Source organism: Osmerus eperlanus, chromosome 4 (genome assembly GCF_963692335.1).
Source record: "Osmerus eperlanus chromosome 4, fOsmEpe2.1, whole genome shotgun sequence".
NCBI lineage: Eukaryota > Metazoa > Chordata > Actinopteri > Osmeriformes > Osmeridae > Osmerus > Osmerus eperlanus.
In genome coordinates, this window is record NC_085021.1 from 14,904,667 (window position 1) to 14,923,840 (window position 19,174).

General features: G+C 43.5%; 2 protein-coding genes across 2 annotated transcripts in view; both read right to left on the reverse strand.

Annotated features, from left to right (window-relative positions):
* The window catches only part of rap1gapa (RAP1 GTPase activating protein a), a 50,169-nt gene extending 38,091 nt beyond the window's left edge, over positions 1-12,078 (reverse strand). The window contains exon 1 of the mRNA XM_062459428.1: positions 12,029-12,078. The gene's annotated coding sequence lies outside the window, so the exon portion shown is untranslated. The remainder of the gene's footprint in view (positions 1-12,028) is intronic.
* Positions 12,079-12,273: 195 nt separating this feature from the next.
* On the reverse strand, positions 12,274-19,032 carry LOC134018990 (5'-nucleotidase domain-containing protein 2-like). Its single transcript, XM_062459432.1, has 14 exons — positions 18,580-19,032; positions 16,752-16,936; positions 16,596-16,670; positions 16,436-16,491; positions 16,264-16,357; positions 15,063-15,191; positions 14,601-14,661; positions 14,393-14,495; positions 14,013-14,114; positions 13,777-13,858; positions 13,541-13,627; positions 13,300-13,440; positions 13,038-13,102; positions 12,274-12,962 (listed from the first exon to the last, which is right to left on the reverse strand). Exons 1-14 carry the CDS (start codon positions 18,932-18,934, stop codon positions 12,701-12,703), a joined length of 1,797 nt encoding a protein of 598 aa, XP_062315416.1. The 5' UTR covers positions 18,935-19,032; the 3' UTR covers positions 12,274-12,700.
* Between the last annotated feature and the right edge of the window lie 142 nt (positions 19,033-19,174).

The following is a 19,174-nucleotide window of genomic DNA, read 5'->3' on the forward strand; positions in this document are numbered from 1 at the left end:
CTTTCTCTCGCTCACTTCCTTTCTCTCACTATCTCTCTCTTTCCTTCTCTATCTATGTGTTTGTGTGTGTGAAACAGCTGATCAAACAAACCAATGGCTGTACGCGTACTGATCAAACCAAACACTTCATCCTTCTTTACAAATATTCTAATCACAGACATACTACCTCCAGATAATATACCAATGTGTCCCATCACTGCAAACACAAGATGGCCAAACACAGGTATAACTGTAGGAAGGGTTTACCTATACTATTGACTCACACATACAGGGTAAGCTTTGCCTAAACCCTATAAGTGATTAGCAATGAGGTTTGGTAATCGTGGAATTAGTCAAAGTAGCATTTTCACCATCACTCTTTCTCTCTCTCAGACACACTCACTCACTCACTCACTCACTCCCTTCATCGACATTGCCCATTCTCCCCTACCTCCTCAACACTTAACAATACTAGTGTTCCCTGACAAGATCCTTAAAACAGGCTGTGTATCTCTGGAGTGATTGGCTTTATTGATTAGCTAGGGTAAATATTTGGACAGAGAGTACACTTCTCCTGCAGTCTGCTCTGCATGTATTGTAGACAGACTGCTACCATGGTAATAGATCAGCACAAAAGATCCGACATCACTAGGTGATCACTAAGCTAGATTCAACTCCATGTTAGTTGCACCTCTATGCATCATTTTAAGGAGCAAATGTACCACCAACCCAGCTTTTTAGCTTTTCAGGGCCAACGCGTTCCATCACTTTCCGTAACTAAAAAGCACTCATAGTAATTGGATAGAAGCAGATAATTAATCAACTGGAGTGCTATGAAAATGAATCATATGAACAGACAGTTACATCATCAGTTCACTCCAGTTCTTAATGCTCTTTACTGGACTGGACACTTTCTCCATATCTTAGATTGAGGATGGTAAGTCTGTGCTTCCTGAATTTAAGAGCTCTCTTATCACTGTTCCAACCTGACCCACCTGGCCCCTAGCTGGATGGCTGGCTGGCCTGCAGGCTGCCTGACTGACCGGTGTGCTGCCTGGACAGCACCACCAACTTCCCCTGCTGTTTGTATTGATTCCCCAGGACATCCTGATCCACTTTTAAGACAATTTAATTAATGGAGGCGGAGAGTGTGAGGAGCTGGTGCAGACTAGACAGAGCCCGTTAATAACACCCCACAAGGAACGGTGCTCTGTTTCACAGCTAGCTCCTCCACTGTCTCCAAACACAGTAAGATTGTAGCAAGGACAAAGGCAGCTCAGATGCCCTCTGTGGCAACATCTCCTTCAGAGCCTTCCATTGATTTACTAGTGACACCACAGAGATCACAACAGCTAAAGTGAGGAGAAAAAACAACAACACCAAGGTTCAAATAGAAGGTTCTGAATAAGTCCTGGTCAGACTTGAGTCAACTGATTGATTGATAACAACACCAAGCACACCGCGGAGACGGATAGTGCAAGATGTCCTGCTGTAAATGGAGCACACTGTCTCCCCCTCCTTCACACTGGCAATCTGTTCATGTTTAAACCAGATCCCATGCATTCAATAATGTATTTACAGTCTGCCTTGGGAGGAGCTTCAGGGGCAGAAGGAGAGACAGAAGTGAAGGCAGGGGTGGAGTTAGAGGGAGACACTGAGGCGGAGGGAGAGGCTGAGGTAGAGGCAGGGGTGGAGGGAGAGGGAGGGTCAGGGGTGAAGAGAGAAGGAGAGGCTGAGGTAGAGGTATATGTAGAGGTAAAGATAGAGGCTGAGGAAGAGGTAGAGAGAAAGTGACACAGGAGCTGAGAGACAAGATGAACCAGAGACAGGAACAGAGGCAGTTCTGTCAAGAGATGAGAGAAAAGCAGAGAGGCAGGATCTGAAAGAGGCACGAACAGAGAGGGGAAGAAGCAGGGGCTCATTCATCCTGGGTTCTGCTTTCAAGGGGCAGGAAATTTGCTCTTGAGGAATAAATCAGCACTGGGCCGGGCTAGAATGAGGTGGACACTGATGAGACGGGCAGCTTTGTGTGTCCATGCCTTTCTTTGGGCTCTGGATTTCCATTCATCATTTCCGCTGGTTCTAAAAGAAATCAAATTTCCCCTGAGGAGAGTCTTAATGTGTTTGAGGTTGGACCAACAACATCAATCACCTCAGTCATCCAACTACTGTAAATTTCAATAAAAGCCTTAAATGTCACCAAATCCTGTACACCTGTGAAAGAAATTTTGAGCCTATGTACAATGAATGTGTTTTAGGATAAGTTTACAGTTGGTTAAGAAGCTTGATACAATGTATGTTGATTAAACTCCATTTGGTAGAGATGCCACCTGTAGTTGTATGACACCTAGCTAGGAGACGTGAAGTCTAAGAGACGGGAAGTCTGGGTGACCTGAGAGAGTTCTCACCTGGGGGGAAGAGACAGTTGGTCTGAAGACAATGTGGATTCAACTGTATTGTTCTAAGGATTTAACCAATGACAGAAGAGATTTGGTATAGCTGCATGTCTGTAGGATGGACCAATGGCTTTTGAGAACTGTCGTATCTATAAAATGGTCTGTTGAAGAATGTTCTGGGGGGTTCAGGGCCATCAGCTGGGTAGTGCTGGTGGGCTGGATTCTCCCGGTTCCATTTTAGAATGCTAGATGGAGCTGTATAGAATTGTCTTTGTGTTATTGTCTTATGTTTGTGTGTCGATGATGTTATGTTGATAACGTTATTATGTTCAAATCTACGTCAAATAAACATTAACTCTGTACTTCACCCGACTTCAGCTTAAACGATTGATTCTCTCAAAAACTTCCACGACAGTTTTGGAGGGGGCACTAGGATGTTCATTGAGATCCGACCTGGACTCGTGAGTGGCAAGAACGGGATTCTTCCTCAGGGTCAGGTGATTCGATGCAGCATTTTGAACAGGGGAAAGTGGTGAGTTACTGAGATCGATTACTTTGAGCGAAGTTATGGTGAGGTTAAAGTTATTGTTGAATTTGATGGGGTTTTGTTTGAATGGTACAATTTTAGTCCGATAAATATATGTGCAATTCTATCTGTGATATTGCTACATTCCTACTGTAAATCCTCTGTGTTTAGTCTTTGAGTAGTTCAAAGATGCAGTTGTGGTCTGTGTTTAGTCTTTGTGTAGTTCAAAGATGCAGATGGCCAGTTTATTTGTTGCTGCGCCAGTTGTCATATGCATAGTGCATATGGTTGTCCATCCATGGGTGTGTGGATGAGTGTATGGGTAATGTGGAATGTTCTCGAAACTCACAGTGGATCCTGATCTGTAAATGGATTGGTTGAAATTGTCATATCTAGTTACCGAATTTTTTTTCTTTCTCACAAATACATGTTATTGCGATATTTTGGAATTGTATGAGCTATCTATTGAAGTCATGTAATTACTAAGTATACTAATACATGTTAAAGGGTTCGAGGCCCGTTGCGTTGAAGTCGTACAAAGGATCTTGAGTCCCATTAGGGGTTACGAGTTCTGCATGAGTTTATTGCTACTGAGATGTGTGTGTTATGATTAATTCTAAGTCTGGTGGTAGACAAATGCATGGCAAACATTTGTTAATAAATCCTAACCAAATGGGCGAGTTGCAGATTGCCGACCAGGATTTGGATGGATGTGTAAACGGCAAATCTGATGTGGTGTTTTCCATGTAGAATTTGAATCCCGACTTCTCTTTTATGTGAGGAAAGAGAAGTTAAAGAAAAAGTGAGGAAATTGTATAAGTTTGTCTTTTGTGTTAAATGTTTGTTTGAAACAACGAGGAGTATAAGATAAGAAAAGAACTAATCCATAAAAATACACATAATTTTTTCTTCCGAATGTGCTAGTCCGCCGTCTGTTGAATAATGTCTGCAAAAATTGCCAGAAAGACAGCGCTTGGATCGGAAAGATCAAGGCTGTGGTTTCGTGAGTGTCCTGAAAGACAGGAAGAATGGCAACGGCATTTGTCACAGTTTACAGACAGAATCAGCAGCGACGGTGGCGGGTATGTGCGAGCGAAGGAATTGCAGTTTCAAAATTGATACGACGGAAGGGTAATTGCCTAACACATGCGCACACGCAACAAGAGACGACTACTACACTATGACATTTTGTATCCTGATTAGGAATTGTATTGAAGCTAGATTTTTTTTGTTTTTAAAGAACTGTTTACTACTGTTGGTTGACATTAATTGTACAAAAAGAAAAAGTGTGGGAATGTGAAAGAAATTTTGAGCCTATGTACAATGAATGTGTTTTAGGATAAGTTTACAGTTGGTTAAGAAGCTTGATACAATGTATGTTGATTAAACTCCATTTGGTAGAGATGCCACCTGTAGTTGTATGACACCTAGCTAGGAGACGTGAAGTCTAAGAGACGGGAAGTCTGGGTGACCTGAGAGAGTTCTCACCTGGGGGGAAGAGACAGTTGGTCTGAAGACAATGTGGATTCAACTGTATTGTTCTAAGGATTTAACCAATGACAGAAGAGATTTGGTATAGCTGCATGTCTGTAGGATGGACCAATGGCTTTTGAGAACTGTCGTATCTATAAAATGGTCTGTTGAAGAATGTTCTGGGGGGTTCAGGGCCATCAGCTGGGTAGTGCTGGTGGGCTGGATTCTCCCGGTTCCATTTTAGAATGCTAGATGGAGCTGTATAGAATTGTCTTTGTGTTATTGTCTTATGTTTGTGTGTCGATGATGTTATGTTGATAACGTTATTATGTTCAAATCTACGTCAAATAAACATTAACTCTGTACTTCACCCGACTTCAGCTTAAACGATTGATTCTCTCAAAAACTTCCACGACACACCTCCTACAGGAGAGCTCATACACCAATGTGTCCTTGTCTCTGACAGAAATGTTGTGGATCTATGCTGACTTTTAATGAAACTGCACTGGCAGGTCAGCCAGACACCTCTGAGTAGCTGCTCTGTGTCTGAGACGTGCTCCACAACATGGCCTGGTCAAGTAGTACGACTAGGAGCTGGCCTTTGATGAGGGGGGTAATTATTCCAAAATATTGACTTGACTCACTATGAACACTCTGCCTATGGCTGCAGCATACATTCAAAATATTTTCCAGCCGCTTGATAGAACAAGGAGTACACACAGGTCTGTATATTTGGAGAGAGCGCAGGAGGGGGGTGGGGCATACAAATATTTGAAGGAAGAAAATATTCAAAGGGTAATTGTGCTTAGAAGCAGGAGGAAATAAGCCCAACCTTATCTTTGTGGACATTTAATTTTCATTAGACTTTCATATTTCAGTCTCTGCAGACTTAAGGCACTACAAGCGTGGGACAGATTTAACAAGACTGACGTCATATTTTAAAGCAACAGTCAACTAGTTATGGATATTTAAATAAAAACTGCCCCACACTTTCTCTATGTTGTCCTGGAAGGAAATACAGCTGTTACTGTATGTTGGTAGGTTGGCATACGATCTGAATGACCATACTACTGCTACAGTCTGGCAAAGTCTGGAGTTGAAAACAAGTCTGAAGACAAGTCTTTTCAAGTGAGCTGGTGAGTGGGGTTGACTGTGTTCCCACTGTTGACACGGAGGTGAAGGTGTGGACGAGGGGGACCTTACTTACAGTCCTGCATCCCGCAGGCTTCTTGGGGGGACCACAGACACCCATCCATACCAACACTCCTCCACACACACACACACACACACACCTACACACACACACACACACACACACACTGTGGCCTTTCAGCCCCTCTCATTAGAGTCAGGATATTACTACTGACACAGCAGAAGAAGAGGGTTGTTGTTCAGTCTGCCCTACAGTATAGAACTCTCATTACTCCCAACTTCCCCCTGACTGCTCCAGTCTCCAGGAGCATCACTGCTGTTGATAAACAACACAGAATATACTGGAAGATCCCGGGTGCGTCCCTCTGTTGCCCACCCTCTTTATCTGTCTGTTTCGCTCAAGAATCAGAAAGATATGGGGGTAGGAGTGAAGGAGCAGTGTAATTGGTGCATAGCCCTATAATTGACTTACTCTGCAGAATACGTGCTTAGGATGTAATTAGGTATTAAACACTGCTTTCGTATTCAATACACTTTGTATCTTGAATGAGTCATCAACACAAAGGACTCACCGTTTAAATATACTGCTTCTGTGTGCTGTACTAATCAATGAATCATGTCTTGGATGGTTCAGACACTGACTTTGCAAGGCTGGTTTGCGGGTGAGGGTGATAGGGACAGTATTCTCTCCACCATTGATCCGAGTGCCCTGTTACTGAAAGAGAGACGGAGAGAGAGAGATAGACAGAGAGAGAGAGAGGTTTTCTCTCTATCTATTTTAGTTATAATGGATGCTCAGTGCTATAATATTTCTCGACTGTGAGTCCAAGGAAGCACAGTGATGGATGTTTCTCTGTGGCCAAAGCCTTAGCAGCTCTCCACACCACAGAGTCAATCGATAGTACCCTGTCACAAAGGATGAAGACAGACTGGACCCTCAGAACTGCATCTTTGTCCCCTGGCAGATTAAAGACTGGAGATTAAGTCTACTTTCAGATATTCAACATTTGAAGCAAGAGCTGTTGACTATTTCCAAGTGATAACATTTTTCCCTCTATCAAAATGACATTTTCGAGACAAATAAAGCAGCTGGATATATAAGGTTCAGGAAAAGCATTCAGTCCAGGTTTTGATTTAATGTCCCAATCTGATTCTCTCTTCTGTGGTAAGTGTGAAGGATGCCATAACAGGAACCCATTCCCCTGAGGAAAAGGCTTGGCAGAGTACCAGTGCCCCCTGATGGACGTTAGAGGGAAGGATGGGATTCACTATTGGTCAGAGCAACTAACAGGGCATAACCTGACTGAAGCCTACATCTCTCCACACATCAGCTCTGATGTGTACTGTTTGGACCAGGGGGAGCGTTTGCATGTGTCAGCCAGAGAACAGCCAGAGACAGAGGCCAGGGAGGAGGTGGGTGATGAATCAGGTAGGGAGAGAGGCTGTGCCCTGTTACAAATGTTGGCAAACCAGGGAGTGCTTGGACCCCCAATACATTAGTCACTGACAGTGAGAGAGCCTGGTTACAACACCATCAAAAGCAACACGCTAACAGGCTTGGCAGGGAGGAGAGAGAGATGGAGAAAAAGTGAGTGAGACAGAGAGAGAGACAGAGAGACAGAGAGACAGAGAGACAGAGAGAGAGAGAGAGAGAGAGAGAGAGAGAGAGAGAGAGAGAGAGAGAGAGAGAGAGAGAGAGAGAGAGAGAGAGAGAGAGAGAGAGAGAGAGAGAGAGAGAGAGAGAAGCAGAGGAGGGAAGAAAACGTGAGGGAGAGGCTCTGGTTCTAGCATATATTTAACATTGAGCCTTTGCAGGGATGACTCACTTCCTAACCAGTGACCATGGCAAATGTTGGACGAGGACAGGTGACACACAGCACCAACTAACACTATGACGGAATTACACTGAAAACCACAGTATCAACAGTGACACCCAGACACCAAAACCACCAAGAGGCATTAGAATCCGTGTCACAAGCCACCTACGGCCATGTGAGTGCTGGGCAAGGTGAAACCATGAACATGGGGTCAGTTCCTCTCTGCGCTCAACAGGAAATCCTTGTCAGGGGAGCTGTGCCGCCAAGGGGTTTGCCAAGACTATGTGTGAGGATCAAGAGAACTATAAAAAATCTTAGGAAGTCATGAACTCTATGACCAGCAGCCGGGCTGTAGAGTCTCTACCATACTAAGCATATGGATTAGCAATTGATTTGATTTGAGCTAGTGGTATAATTGATATAATCAAAAATCCATTATTTATTCCAGAGCACAGTGCCATGAGCAATGGCAACTCAAGGAGTCCTAGTTATTGGACCAATGACAAAGAAAACAAAATGTTTCCCCTAATCATGGACAGCTGTACTGTGTGACACTACCATGCCACTACCCTGCACGTCTGCAAGACCAGTGAGCTGTACTGGAGTCTAACCATTTAAGGGAGAATATAGAAATCAGAGGCCTAATAAATGGGTTTTCTTATCTCATCTCAAGACTCCAGGATGCGCTGGCTCAGTCGACATGGATGGTGCACAGTAACCCCACAACTCTGCATTCCCAAATACCATCCAGAACACCTCACAGCTACCATAGGATCCATACTCCTTGATATCCAGGATAACCTGCACACTCACTATGCAGGAGGCTACATTTTAATGGCATAATTAATTCCAGGTATAGGGAATTGAGAAAAACATAAAAAGACTAATCAAGGGAGCTACTGGGAAGTGCAAATCACCATTGATATGGAAACTCGGAGGCGTATACCTGGCTATCTAGCAACAAAGCTAACTTATGAAGTGAACCGAGTAAATTTAGCTTTGTACAGAGGCATACAGAGGCTGGCTGACTAATTCAAAGACCATCAAAGACAGAACATTCATCTCTAATAAGCTCCTCACGGTGGTCCAGTTGACACACACACACACACACACCAACACACACACACACACACCAACACACATACACAGATGTGGTGTAGGGATGAATAATTCATAGAGGAAGAAACTGATGCATCCAATACATAAAAAAAGCCCATTAGTACCATAGTCTCTCAACACTGCAGTATTGTGGCAGCAATTTCTAGCATGCAGAGGTACAAGAACAGACCTGTAATTAAGATAGCATCGTTTCCAGTGTGGAATTACAATCAGGCAAAATAGAAAAAAAGTTAATTACACTTTAGAGACACATGGTATGCTTGCATCAACAGCCTTTAGGAGTCAAGGTAATATTTATGCAAATCCCTGGTTTATGTAAACTGCACAAATACCGTTAATTGAGACAGGGCCTACCGTGCCATTTAGAATGTTTTCAATGCATGATTGAGTGAAGACTGCAACTGTGGATGTAGAAAGTGAGGGAGAGAGTGGGAGACAGAAAGAGATAGATGGAGAGAAGGAAAGAGAGAGAGAAACAGAGATATAGTGATGATGAAGTAGCAGCAAAGTGTCTGAGTAGCAGGTCAGTGGCCTCACATAAACCATAACATTATTAATCCATAGGAGGTTTGCTAAAGTAGATACTGCATCCACAGAATCCTCAGCCTCTTGGTTCTGCTGTGTAGTAGCACTGAATAGAAATAATGAATACGTTCTGAACACTGCCTAAAGGATGCCTTGGCAATGATGGAGAACGTTTGTTTCTGTATGTTATTGTATTATAAAATAAAATAAATGTATATATTTTTGGTAATGAACAACAAATACCCGTTACTTCCAAAGAAACAATCTAATAAATAGCAGGGTGCCGCAAGCTAAAATCAACAGTTCTGTGGCATGAATGATTCATGCCGGTGGGGGTAAAGGAGGTGGAGACCCATGGAGACCCGACACAGTGATAACATTTTGTGAGAGCAAGCCTGAGGCCCAAAGCACACAGCACTGTGCAACTATTTTTTGGAAGAAAAAAAATGCATCGCAACAGCATGAACAAAATTGACTTCCATCTGTGTTGTTTGTCACATGATGCAAAGATGCCTCACAGGACAAAACAAAACAATAATACATTCTATGATGACACACCATCCCTTTCTGTCATTTCATTAGAATTCAGAACTTATTATGGGATCCTGTCTTAACTGTTTTCAATGCAGGGTGTATCTAATGCTTTCCAGCTCCCCAGAGATTGACAACAGCCAATTATCAGCTCCTCGAGGCTACAGTGCCCCAGCCTGCTAGCCCTCTCCCCCAGTCCCAGCCTCAGATCAGAGAGCACTAGCTGAGAGGCAGGGACTTGTGAAAACACTGCTTCCGAGCTGAGCCTGTCCCTCTCCCTGCCCATGGTGGAGGAGCCATACACATCTCATGAATAAAGTGAAACACTGCTTTTAAAAGGCTTTCCAGAACAACAGGAAAATGACATGGTGCAATAAAAACACGTAGGTCGGTGACTTCTTCTCTGTGGGCTTGTTGGGAAGCAGAAGAACAAAGGAAAACCTTCCTACACAGTGCAGCAGCAATAATGATAATCATGACGTCCTTTCTGTTTAATAATAGAAGACAGTGCTGTTTGGAGAGGCTGTCAGTGTACAAAGACAACCCAGCCACTTGACTGGAAGTACAATGGGATGGAGGGATGTTGGGTTGTGGGGGGTTGGAGGAATGGAGTGATAGAATGATGACATGATGGGGTGGGTGGAGGATGGAAGAATAGAGGGGCAAGGCAAAATGAAAATGTAAGGGTATATGATGATAGAAGGGTGGAGAGATGGAGTTTGAAGTGATGGAGAAGGGAGGAGATAGTAAGAGAAAGAAAGGATGATGGAATGCAGGAATAAGGATGCTTGAGCATCAGGGGCTGAGATTGCAGAGATCTCTGCGACCCCAGATGCACTCATTGTACTGTAGTCTCCCCTCAGGCATGGACAGATACAGTGTAATAGTCTATAGTCCATGTCATGAATTTCTAATGTGACCTGGCTTATTGTGATTTAACACTGTTTGTCTTGAGCTCATCCTAAGACAGAAGCAGGCAGAATGAATCAAGATCAAATATATGCTATGATATGTACTGTTTAATCTTATATTATGGTTGTGGTGAAGTTCATTGTATGGTAACAGATATGGCATGGACTGTACTGTTTGTCCTAACAATACATAAAGTGTGTGACCAGTGCTGTAGGGTAGCTGTGAACTGTTTTCCCTGAGGCAAAAGATGGTCTGGATACAAGCTGCTAACCCAGCAGCGTTTTACAACACAGAAGGCCATTACCCTACCAGAGTCTTCACAAACACAAATATGTTCCTTTGTTGTCTTCTCCAACACTCATTACCAAGACACCATGTCCAAGACAATTACAAAAATATCTATGACCAACCTGTCTGTGTTAGAGGTTTGCCATAAAGTTGCTTTTATAGTGTTCAATGGCGACAATGCTAAGACTGAATTAAACATTAACAGACACTCACATTTAGATGTCTAGCCAAGCCACAAATGAAAGAGAATCCGAAATGAAGCAACCATGCCAGAGTCAACAGAGATCCCTTTCACATGCTGCCAACAGACAACAGATCTGGCATGCACAGTGTACCTATTCTAAGGGGTCTGTGCCACGATTAGGAAAGAGGTGGTGGGGAGGGAGGGGGTGCGTAGGGTTGCTGTGAAACAGTAATGCTATCTCTAACCACTCACTAGCAATAACGTGTAAATAAAATGTCACCCCCATTCTCACAATCGAGATGCATACACCTGCTATATCTCGTGTGCCCTTGACCAATCAATCATCACACTATCAATCTCATATTTAAACGTGTAGTTGTATCTGGAGAGTGGATCAATCAATCAGTAAAACAGGTGGCCAATTGCATCCTAAATTCCCCGATGTGTCTGTGTAAGGCATGGTAGGAGTTGACTGTCACTCCATTCGCTCTACAGATAAAGATGAATAGGATAGGACAGGCACGTATTTGGTGACCAATGGCCTCGAAGACTATGTCATAAAAATGATTTGCTGTTATTTTCAGCTGAGACAATGAGACTAGTTGAGACTAAGCGCATTTTATAAATGACAGGGTGTCAAATGGGAAGCTCTTCTCCACCAGCCTATATTTCCGAGTCAATGTTTAAACCCGAAACATTTACCTCCAAGCAGGATTCCAAGGCGTGCAACTTGTAAAACTAAGATAAAAAGCCAATATACAAAATAATACTTAATGTATACTTTTAGTTTAAATAACAGTTAGGCCTTAAGGTCTAAAACGTATAACAGAATTACCAGCTTCTCAGCTGCACAAAAGCTGGCACATTTCCACGTTATTGGCGTGATACATTATAAAACCTAGCAGAGAAGAATAATTTAAATAACGACCACAGGTATTAAACTTAGAAATATTTTGCTCATATATATTTGTATGGGATAAATAGACTTCATTAACAAAACTTGAGATAGCCTCCATCACGCAAAATAGCTTATAGTTTGTGTCGACCGGTACCATTCGCTGGTTTATGCATATGCATTATGCATTATAAAAACAGATACATAAAAAATAGGAGTAACCTGTCTTACCTCTCGTCAGCAAATTCAGATGTAGCCAAGTCACCAAGCAGAGGACAGGAGTGTAGTGACACTACAGTACGTGGTGAAATGAATGGCACGTCAGACGGTGAAAAGATGCAGCGAGTACTCAACACCCAATCAGAAAGTTGGGTGTTGAGTCGCTACTCTTCACATCTTTTCAGGAAAGTTCAAGACAGAACCCTTAGCCGATATACTTATTTTATTCAGAAATATTGTATACAACCACAAACTGATTGAAAGAATCCGACTTTATTACGCAGTGCATTACTATACCCTACACAATTAACAACACTTGATTTAGGGAGCATCATTAATAAGCTGGGCATTTTACAATACCGGTTCATCTTTGGATAGGCTACGTCTTAGCGTTACAAGACAGTTTGTTTTTCAGACTACACTATGACACTTGTATCTGCCATATTCTGATTACATTTCTACTTTAATGGAGAGGTGGTCTATACTGTACTTTGACTTGCCTACAAAATAGACCAAATCAATAAAGACTTCCTTTGTGCAAACATGCAAACAAGTTTTTCGAAATCAGGCTTTTTTTTGTAGGCAACGAGACTGTGCACACAGGAGTACCTTGGTCTCACACCAATCTAAGGGCCCTCTAGTGGGCTATAGGTCTAATTGTTCATGGTGTCAGCCATGCGCTGCTTAGCGGATGTGAGCCATCTCCTCAAGGAAGGGGGTCTTCATGCAGCCTGTGCACAGTTGGTCCATCCACAGGGGCGCCTCGTGCTGCAGCGGGGTACGACGAGGGTAGAATGTGTAGGACAGGTCATAGTTCAACAGGCAGCTGATGGAGGCCATGTACACGTCTGAAAAGCGACACAGACGCCTGGAGAAGTAGGTTGGATTATGACAGGTGCGGAAGATGCTGCCGAATTGAGGATTAAACAGGTTCTTTGTCATTGCCCTGAAACAGGGAGGAAAAGAGAAGGATTAGATAATTGTACTAACACTTACAAACCGAGAAACACAAATCCTGTACCTGAGCTCCTCTCTCTCCATCAGCCAGTCCTGCAGCACCACCATAGACTCTGGATCTCGGTACATCTAAAGCATGGAAAATGGGACAGCAGGGACATTAGAGGATGCTCCAGGAACCAGAGCCTCATTGTTGTCCTGCAGAGTTCCTCCCCTGCAGAGTTCCTCCCCTGCAGAGTTCCTCCCCTGTAGAGTTCCTCCCCTGCAGAGTTCCTCCCCTGCAGACTTCTTCCCCTGCACAGTTCCTCCCCTGCAGGGTGTCTCACCTGCATGCGCTCCACCAGGCCTGTGAGAGCCTGGAGCCAGGTGAGGCTCTGGGCATACTGCTCTGTGTTCACCACCTTAGTCTCCAGTTCCAGCTCAGGCACTATGGCTCCAGTACGCCAGCCATGACGCAGCATCAGGTCCTGGTTGTGAGACACAGACAAAACACTGTTGATCACAGTTTTTTTTTCTTGTCTCATGATATACAATAGCTATGTGATTGTGTGTGTGTGTTTAACTCACAGCGAGGTCACTGTACAGATGGTCTCCAAAGTAAAGAACTCTGGACCCCCTCCATCCTGTCAGTCTAAGGAAGTCATACAGGTTCCCCTGAAATGCAGACATAAACACAACTCCAATGTGTGTACTTGGATGTTTGTAACATACACACATGGAAGTGGATGTGTGGATGTTAAAGACTGTACCAAAACTGAGACCATTTCACAATGAGTGAATGCACAGTCTGAGCGTGCACTGACTTGTTTGTAGACCTGTCCTTTGTCTAAACTGTTAATTTTGTCCCACTGGAGGTCCCCGTTCCCATCCAAGCGCCTGAACGGTCTGGAGGAGGGCCAATATGATAGAGACGTCAGCTCAAACCAATGTGTGAGTATTGAGCATTTAAAATAAACTTTAATATAAACATCTGTGGTGATGAAGTTCAATATAATAATACTATTTATAAGCCTGGTTAATAAAAACACTCAACACACACTTGACACAATCATTGAAGAAGTGGGGTTTATCTGCTTGAACGATAACCACATCGAAAAAGTCCCTCCAATCCTTTCCTACCATGTACATCATCCCTTTGTCCCTGCAGAGCAGGAAGAACAAGGCAGGTTAGAGACAGGCAGGCAGTCAGGAGAGCAGCACATCCAACATTACCAGACTAGAGGCTTTGTCCTCAGGTGGACATACAGTACTCACCAGGTCTGGACTGTGACTGAAAAACGACCCGGGACTTTGAAACACAGACCGGCCCACAACCGTGTATTATTATAATTTTATTTTTGCATTATGCTGCGGCAGTTTGACCGGCCGTTCGGGAAATCTCCCGACCCTCCCGACAGCCAGTCTGACCCTGGTACTCACACAAAGCTGAAGGGACTGTTGGTGATGAGGAACAGTTTCTTCCCCTGACTGACTAGGCGGTGAAGTACAGCATATGTCTCCTCCCCTCTCAGAATGTACTTCTCTACGCACAGGAGCAAGAAAATAGATAACCCAAAATGTGTAACCGTCAAGCTGTAGAAAATGTGAGTAGAGAGAAGCGGAGCCTAGACAACACAATCAGACTCACCCAGGTCTTGCATGATCCATTTGTACATGTATCCTTTTATGTGAACCATTCCAATTGCATCCTGAATAAAACAAGGAATAATAAAACAAGGAATATGCATTGTGAACACAGACACACTCCCAACAGTTTATTTTGAGGAACCGGAGATGTACTGTACTAAATTACCTCTCTAATAGTTTGTCCTACTAAGTCTTAAACTCAGGCAGATTTTGCTTGAAAATAAAGCTGGCAGACCAGGAACCTTCCTACACCAGACAGACAATAGTTTGGGTATCAAAATACTTTCCCCCTAGGACACTACAATAACAGCCATTGTTCATTATTCCACTCCTCTGGATTCCTGTAAAGCTTCCCTGAGGTGGACTGATGTTTGAACCTCTGATTCAAAGTCTCCCCTGTGCACTGGATGGGGCATGTTATTTTATGGGGGAAAATATTGTGAGAATCTTTGTGAGAACTTACTGAGACATCTTTGTAGAGGTGAACTGGATCATATTCTATGTCGTTGGATATGAAGAAATCATTTGCCACTGCAAGGAGGGTCATCTCTGGGAGGGAGAAAATGTCCATGAACTGCTTCATTTTGGGGCCCTGACGGTATAATAACAAACAAATATATGTGTTTCAATGGCAAGCTATCACATACACTGATATACAGTACAATTGCAATATTATATGAAATAATAAATATAATGTATCATTGCAACTTTTATTAGTATGTCCGAATAGCCTCGCCCGAGTGCTATAGAGTCCATTTGGTAAGGTCACATGGTTCAGAACCATTCCAAAGGACCATGTTAGGAGTCTTTTTCTTTCCACTGATGTCAAACAGAAACAGGAGCTCGCTGAGGGGTGACCCTGCAAACAGAACTAATCCCTGACATTACCAGGGAGCCCGGTGCCATGCCAAAAGAATTCTGGGCAGGAGTGAGTTTGTGATGAGGATTAGTGGAAAACAGGGGCTGAGGTTGGGAGGGGCATTGTGAGTTATGCTACAAACGCTGGAAAATAATTTGAACCTGAGTCAAACACCAAAGTCCCCATTGCACCTGATTAATTAACAGTACCAGACAACAGTATGACTGTCAGACTGTATCTAGAGATCTCATATGACATACTAAGTACAGCTCTGTAAGAATCGTTAATTATGAACAAACATCCGTGGCCACATCTCGTTCCAGATAAGGCTCTAGCCTAGCTATTTGGAGTTATAAAACAGAGCGTGTCAGTCAATAGATGGGAGAACAATTCAGCTAGCAAAACAAAACTTACATAATATTAATACCATTTTAAATCAGGGACCTCATAATGTTTCTGGCAGATTAAACTGAATGATGATGTGTTGAATGTGAGATATTTTATAATCCTGCAACCAAGTTGTGATGGTCAAGACAATAAAAAGTACTGTAACAACATTTGTGTCCTGTTAAATAAACAACATTAAACTGTAGAACATTCTAGAGTGACTTACATTTACATTTAGTCATTTAGCAGACGCTCTTATCCAGAGCGACTTACAGTAAGTACAGGGACATTCCCCCCGAGGCAAGTAGGGTGAAGTACCTCGCCCAAGGACACAACGTCATTTTGCACAGCCAGGAATCCAACCAGCAACCTTCTGATTACTAGCCCGATTCCCTAACCGCTCAGACACCTGACTTACCTTTCCATAGAAGCCACTGACTTGATGGAGAGGGACATGGTGAGTCCCCTCATAAAGCTGCAGGACCTCTTCATCTGGCACTGGCCTCAGGCCCCTACAGGGTGAACACAGGTGTTTAAGCACACTAACGCAGTACATACACACAAGGCTGCATTCACATAGCACCTCTCACCTGTAGACTGTTCCTTTCTGAATGTAATGGAAAGCATCTATCTTCATCAGGAGTCCCTGCATGTCAAAAGAGAGGTTCTTGTGCACAGTGATGCCATTTCACCTTTATGTACTGTTTGACACAGGGCTGAAACGATGGGCTGGTACAGATTAAAGCTTACTTTTTGAATATCATAGTGAAGCCCCCGTGCAGCAAAGTTTGGGATGTAATCATATTTGCTGATACCTTCAGGGTACTGTAAAGCACAAACAGACAATGAGCAAAATTGTTAATTGACAATGTAACAGTAATGTAAGCCCTTTTAATATCTAGAGACCTTGTAGTGTTGGACGAGGAAGTCCCGGGCGGTGTTGAAGATCATGGTGTTGAGGGCGTTGGAGTAGAGGGCCAGAGTGTAATCATAGTCAAAGCCATATATGTCCACCTCTGCCAGGCTCACCTCATTGTTGGCATAAATGGTGGAAGAATTAAGCAGGCTACAAACACCTGGAGGAACCAGGTCTGGGGGGAAAATGTGGTGGGAAACAGGTTTAGAGCTGCATCCCATTATAGGACTTGACACTATAGTTATTATAGTGACATTTGAAACACGGTGGCTTGACATGATAGGGAGATTGATGTTAAACATTACTCTGCGTGTGTGTACAATTGAACAAGTTTAAAAGGTGGCATTGTCTTTTTTCAAACTAAAAACACAAACAGAAGTTAGAAGAGATAGATTTGCATTTTGATTCAGTTCAAACACTCACTAAATTACAAATTCTCACTACCAACCTCAATATATCAAACAACCTCAAATATCTATCTATATATCTATATATTTTTGTGCATTTGTACTACAAAAACGGTCACACAGCAAACACACAGACCCAGATTAAACAGCGGTTACATGATCTGTTTCCCAATCTGTCCCTAAAGCCCTGTCTGTAATGGAACCACGGAACAACATTTAATTCTGAGCAGTCTCTTAAGGAAAGTGGGATATGGGAGAGGGGGAACAGAGTGGGATATGGGAGATGGGGAACAGAGTGGGATATGGGAGAGGGGGAACAGAGTGGGATATGGGAGATGGGGAACAGAGTGGGATATGGGAGAGGGGGAACAGAGTGGGATATGGGAGATGGGGAACAGAGTGGGATATGGGAGAGGGGGAACAGAGTGGGATATGGGAGAGGGGGAACAGAGTGGGATATGGGAGAGGGGGAACAGAGTGGGATATGGGAGAGGGGGAACAGAGTGGGATATGGGAGATGGGGAACAGAGTGGGATATGGGAGAGGGGGAACAGAGTGGGATATGGGAGAGGGGGAACAGAGTGGGATATGGGAGAGGGGGAACAGAGTGGGATATGGGAGAGGGGGAACAGAGTGGGATATGGGAGAGGGGGAACAGAGTGGGATATGGGAGAGGGGGAACAGAGTGGGATATGGGAGATGGGGAACAGAGTGGGATATGGGAGAGGGGGAACAGAGTGGGATATGGGAGATGGGGAACAGAGTGGGATATGGGAGATGGGGAACAGAGTGGGATATGGGAGAGGGGGAACAGAGTGGGATATGGGAGATGGGGAACAGAGTGGGATATGGGAGAGGGGGAACAGAGTGGGATATGGGAGAGGGGTATTTATACATTAACATCTGACATGATATCAAAATGTTTTGTAATGAGTCTCTACTTATCCTAAAAATAGATGTCTTGAAGCTTCAGTGATTCTGATGTGGAGATACATTTACTAAACTCTGAGTACCTCAGACGGCCAACTATGAGAGAGATAGTGGACTTGTAGTGAACTGTTGATATTATGCTACTATTATGCATATAGGCTTGGGCTTAATATGAGGGTAGATTGTATTCATCATTTTGACTGGGAACAGCAACACTTTGGACAGCTTGAACTTGTAAGGGGGGGGGGGGGGGGTTGTTCTACCTACCTGAGTGATATAACTGCATCTCAGTTTGATTAAAAATGTTGCTATTTTAAGACCATTGCATGATTGCCATCTGCCATATCTGAACTACTCTGGAACATTTGAAGGTCTTTAAAATAAGAAAGTATGAACCAGTCTACAAACATGACATGATGCATTAATGGGAATCATGATAAAACAGGCAGTGTTTGGAATTGCACTTTCGTAGATTACTCACCATGCACAAGACGTTTCATCTCATTATAACGAGCCCACAAGTATGTCTTGTGATCCACCTTTAGGGCTGTAGACGAGTACGATCGTCCAAACACAGCGACCGGCTCCTCGGGGCGCTTGATGCTGTGAACGGCAGGTGCAGAGGGAGCGCTGGGTGACAACACCGCTGGATCCGACCTGCACGCACCTGATTCACAGCTTTCACATTTCTTCTCTCCTGCTCTCTGGAACCCAGAAAATTCATCGCATATTGTGAAAACACAGTTACTTTTCTTTGATCTCGCAGGAGGTGGTGTTCTGCTACCGTTGTTCCATAACGCACGGCTCAGAGAAGTACCCAGCGTCTTAAAGGCCATGATTGAAGAACAATCAGTGATTGGCGAGCTTAATATGTCTCGATAAAAAATCAATCTAGTACGCTCAGAAGAAAAAATTATTCTGCAAAAGTAACATATTTGACTTTCACATTTTCATTAACCACGCCCCATAGTAAGCTTATCATCCATGTGGGAGGACCTTGAGTTCATTGCTCCAATCAAACGTCTTTGCAAAAAAACGGCAGTAAAAGTAGTTGAGTGTTGTCTACCAATGAGGCG

Bases quoted from the DNA above. Each gene is read 5' to 3' on its own strand.
- LOC134018990 (XM_062459432.1), bottom strand. From the start codon at position 18,934: ATGGCCTTTAAGACGCTGGGTACTTCTCTGAGCCGTGCGTTATGGAAC. The intron at 14,662-15,062 runs GTAAGTTCTCAC...TGTTTTATTCAG, and splicing joins ACCTCTACAAAGATGTCTCA to GATGCAATTGGAATGGTTCA. The intron at 13,628-13,776 runs GTCAGTGCACGC...TCTGCATTTCAG, and splicing joins AAGGACAGGTCTACAAACAA to GGGAACCTGTATGACTTCCT.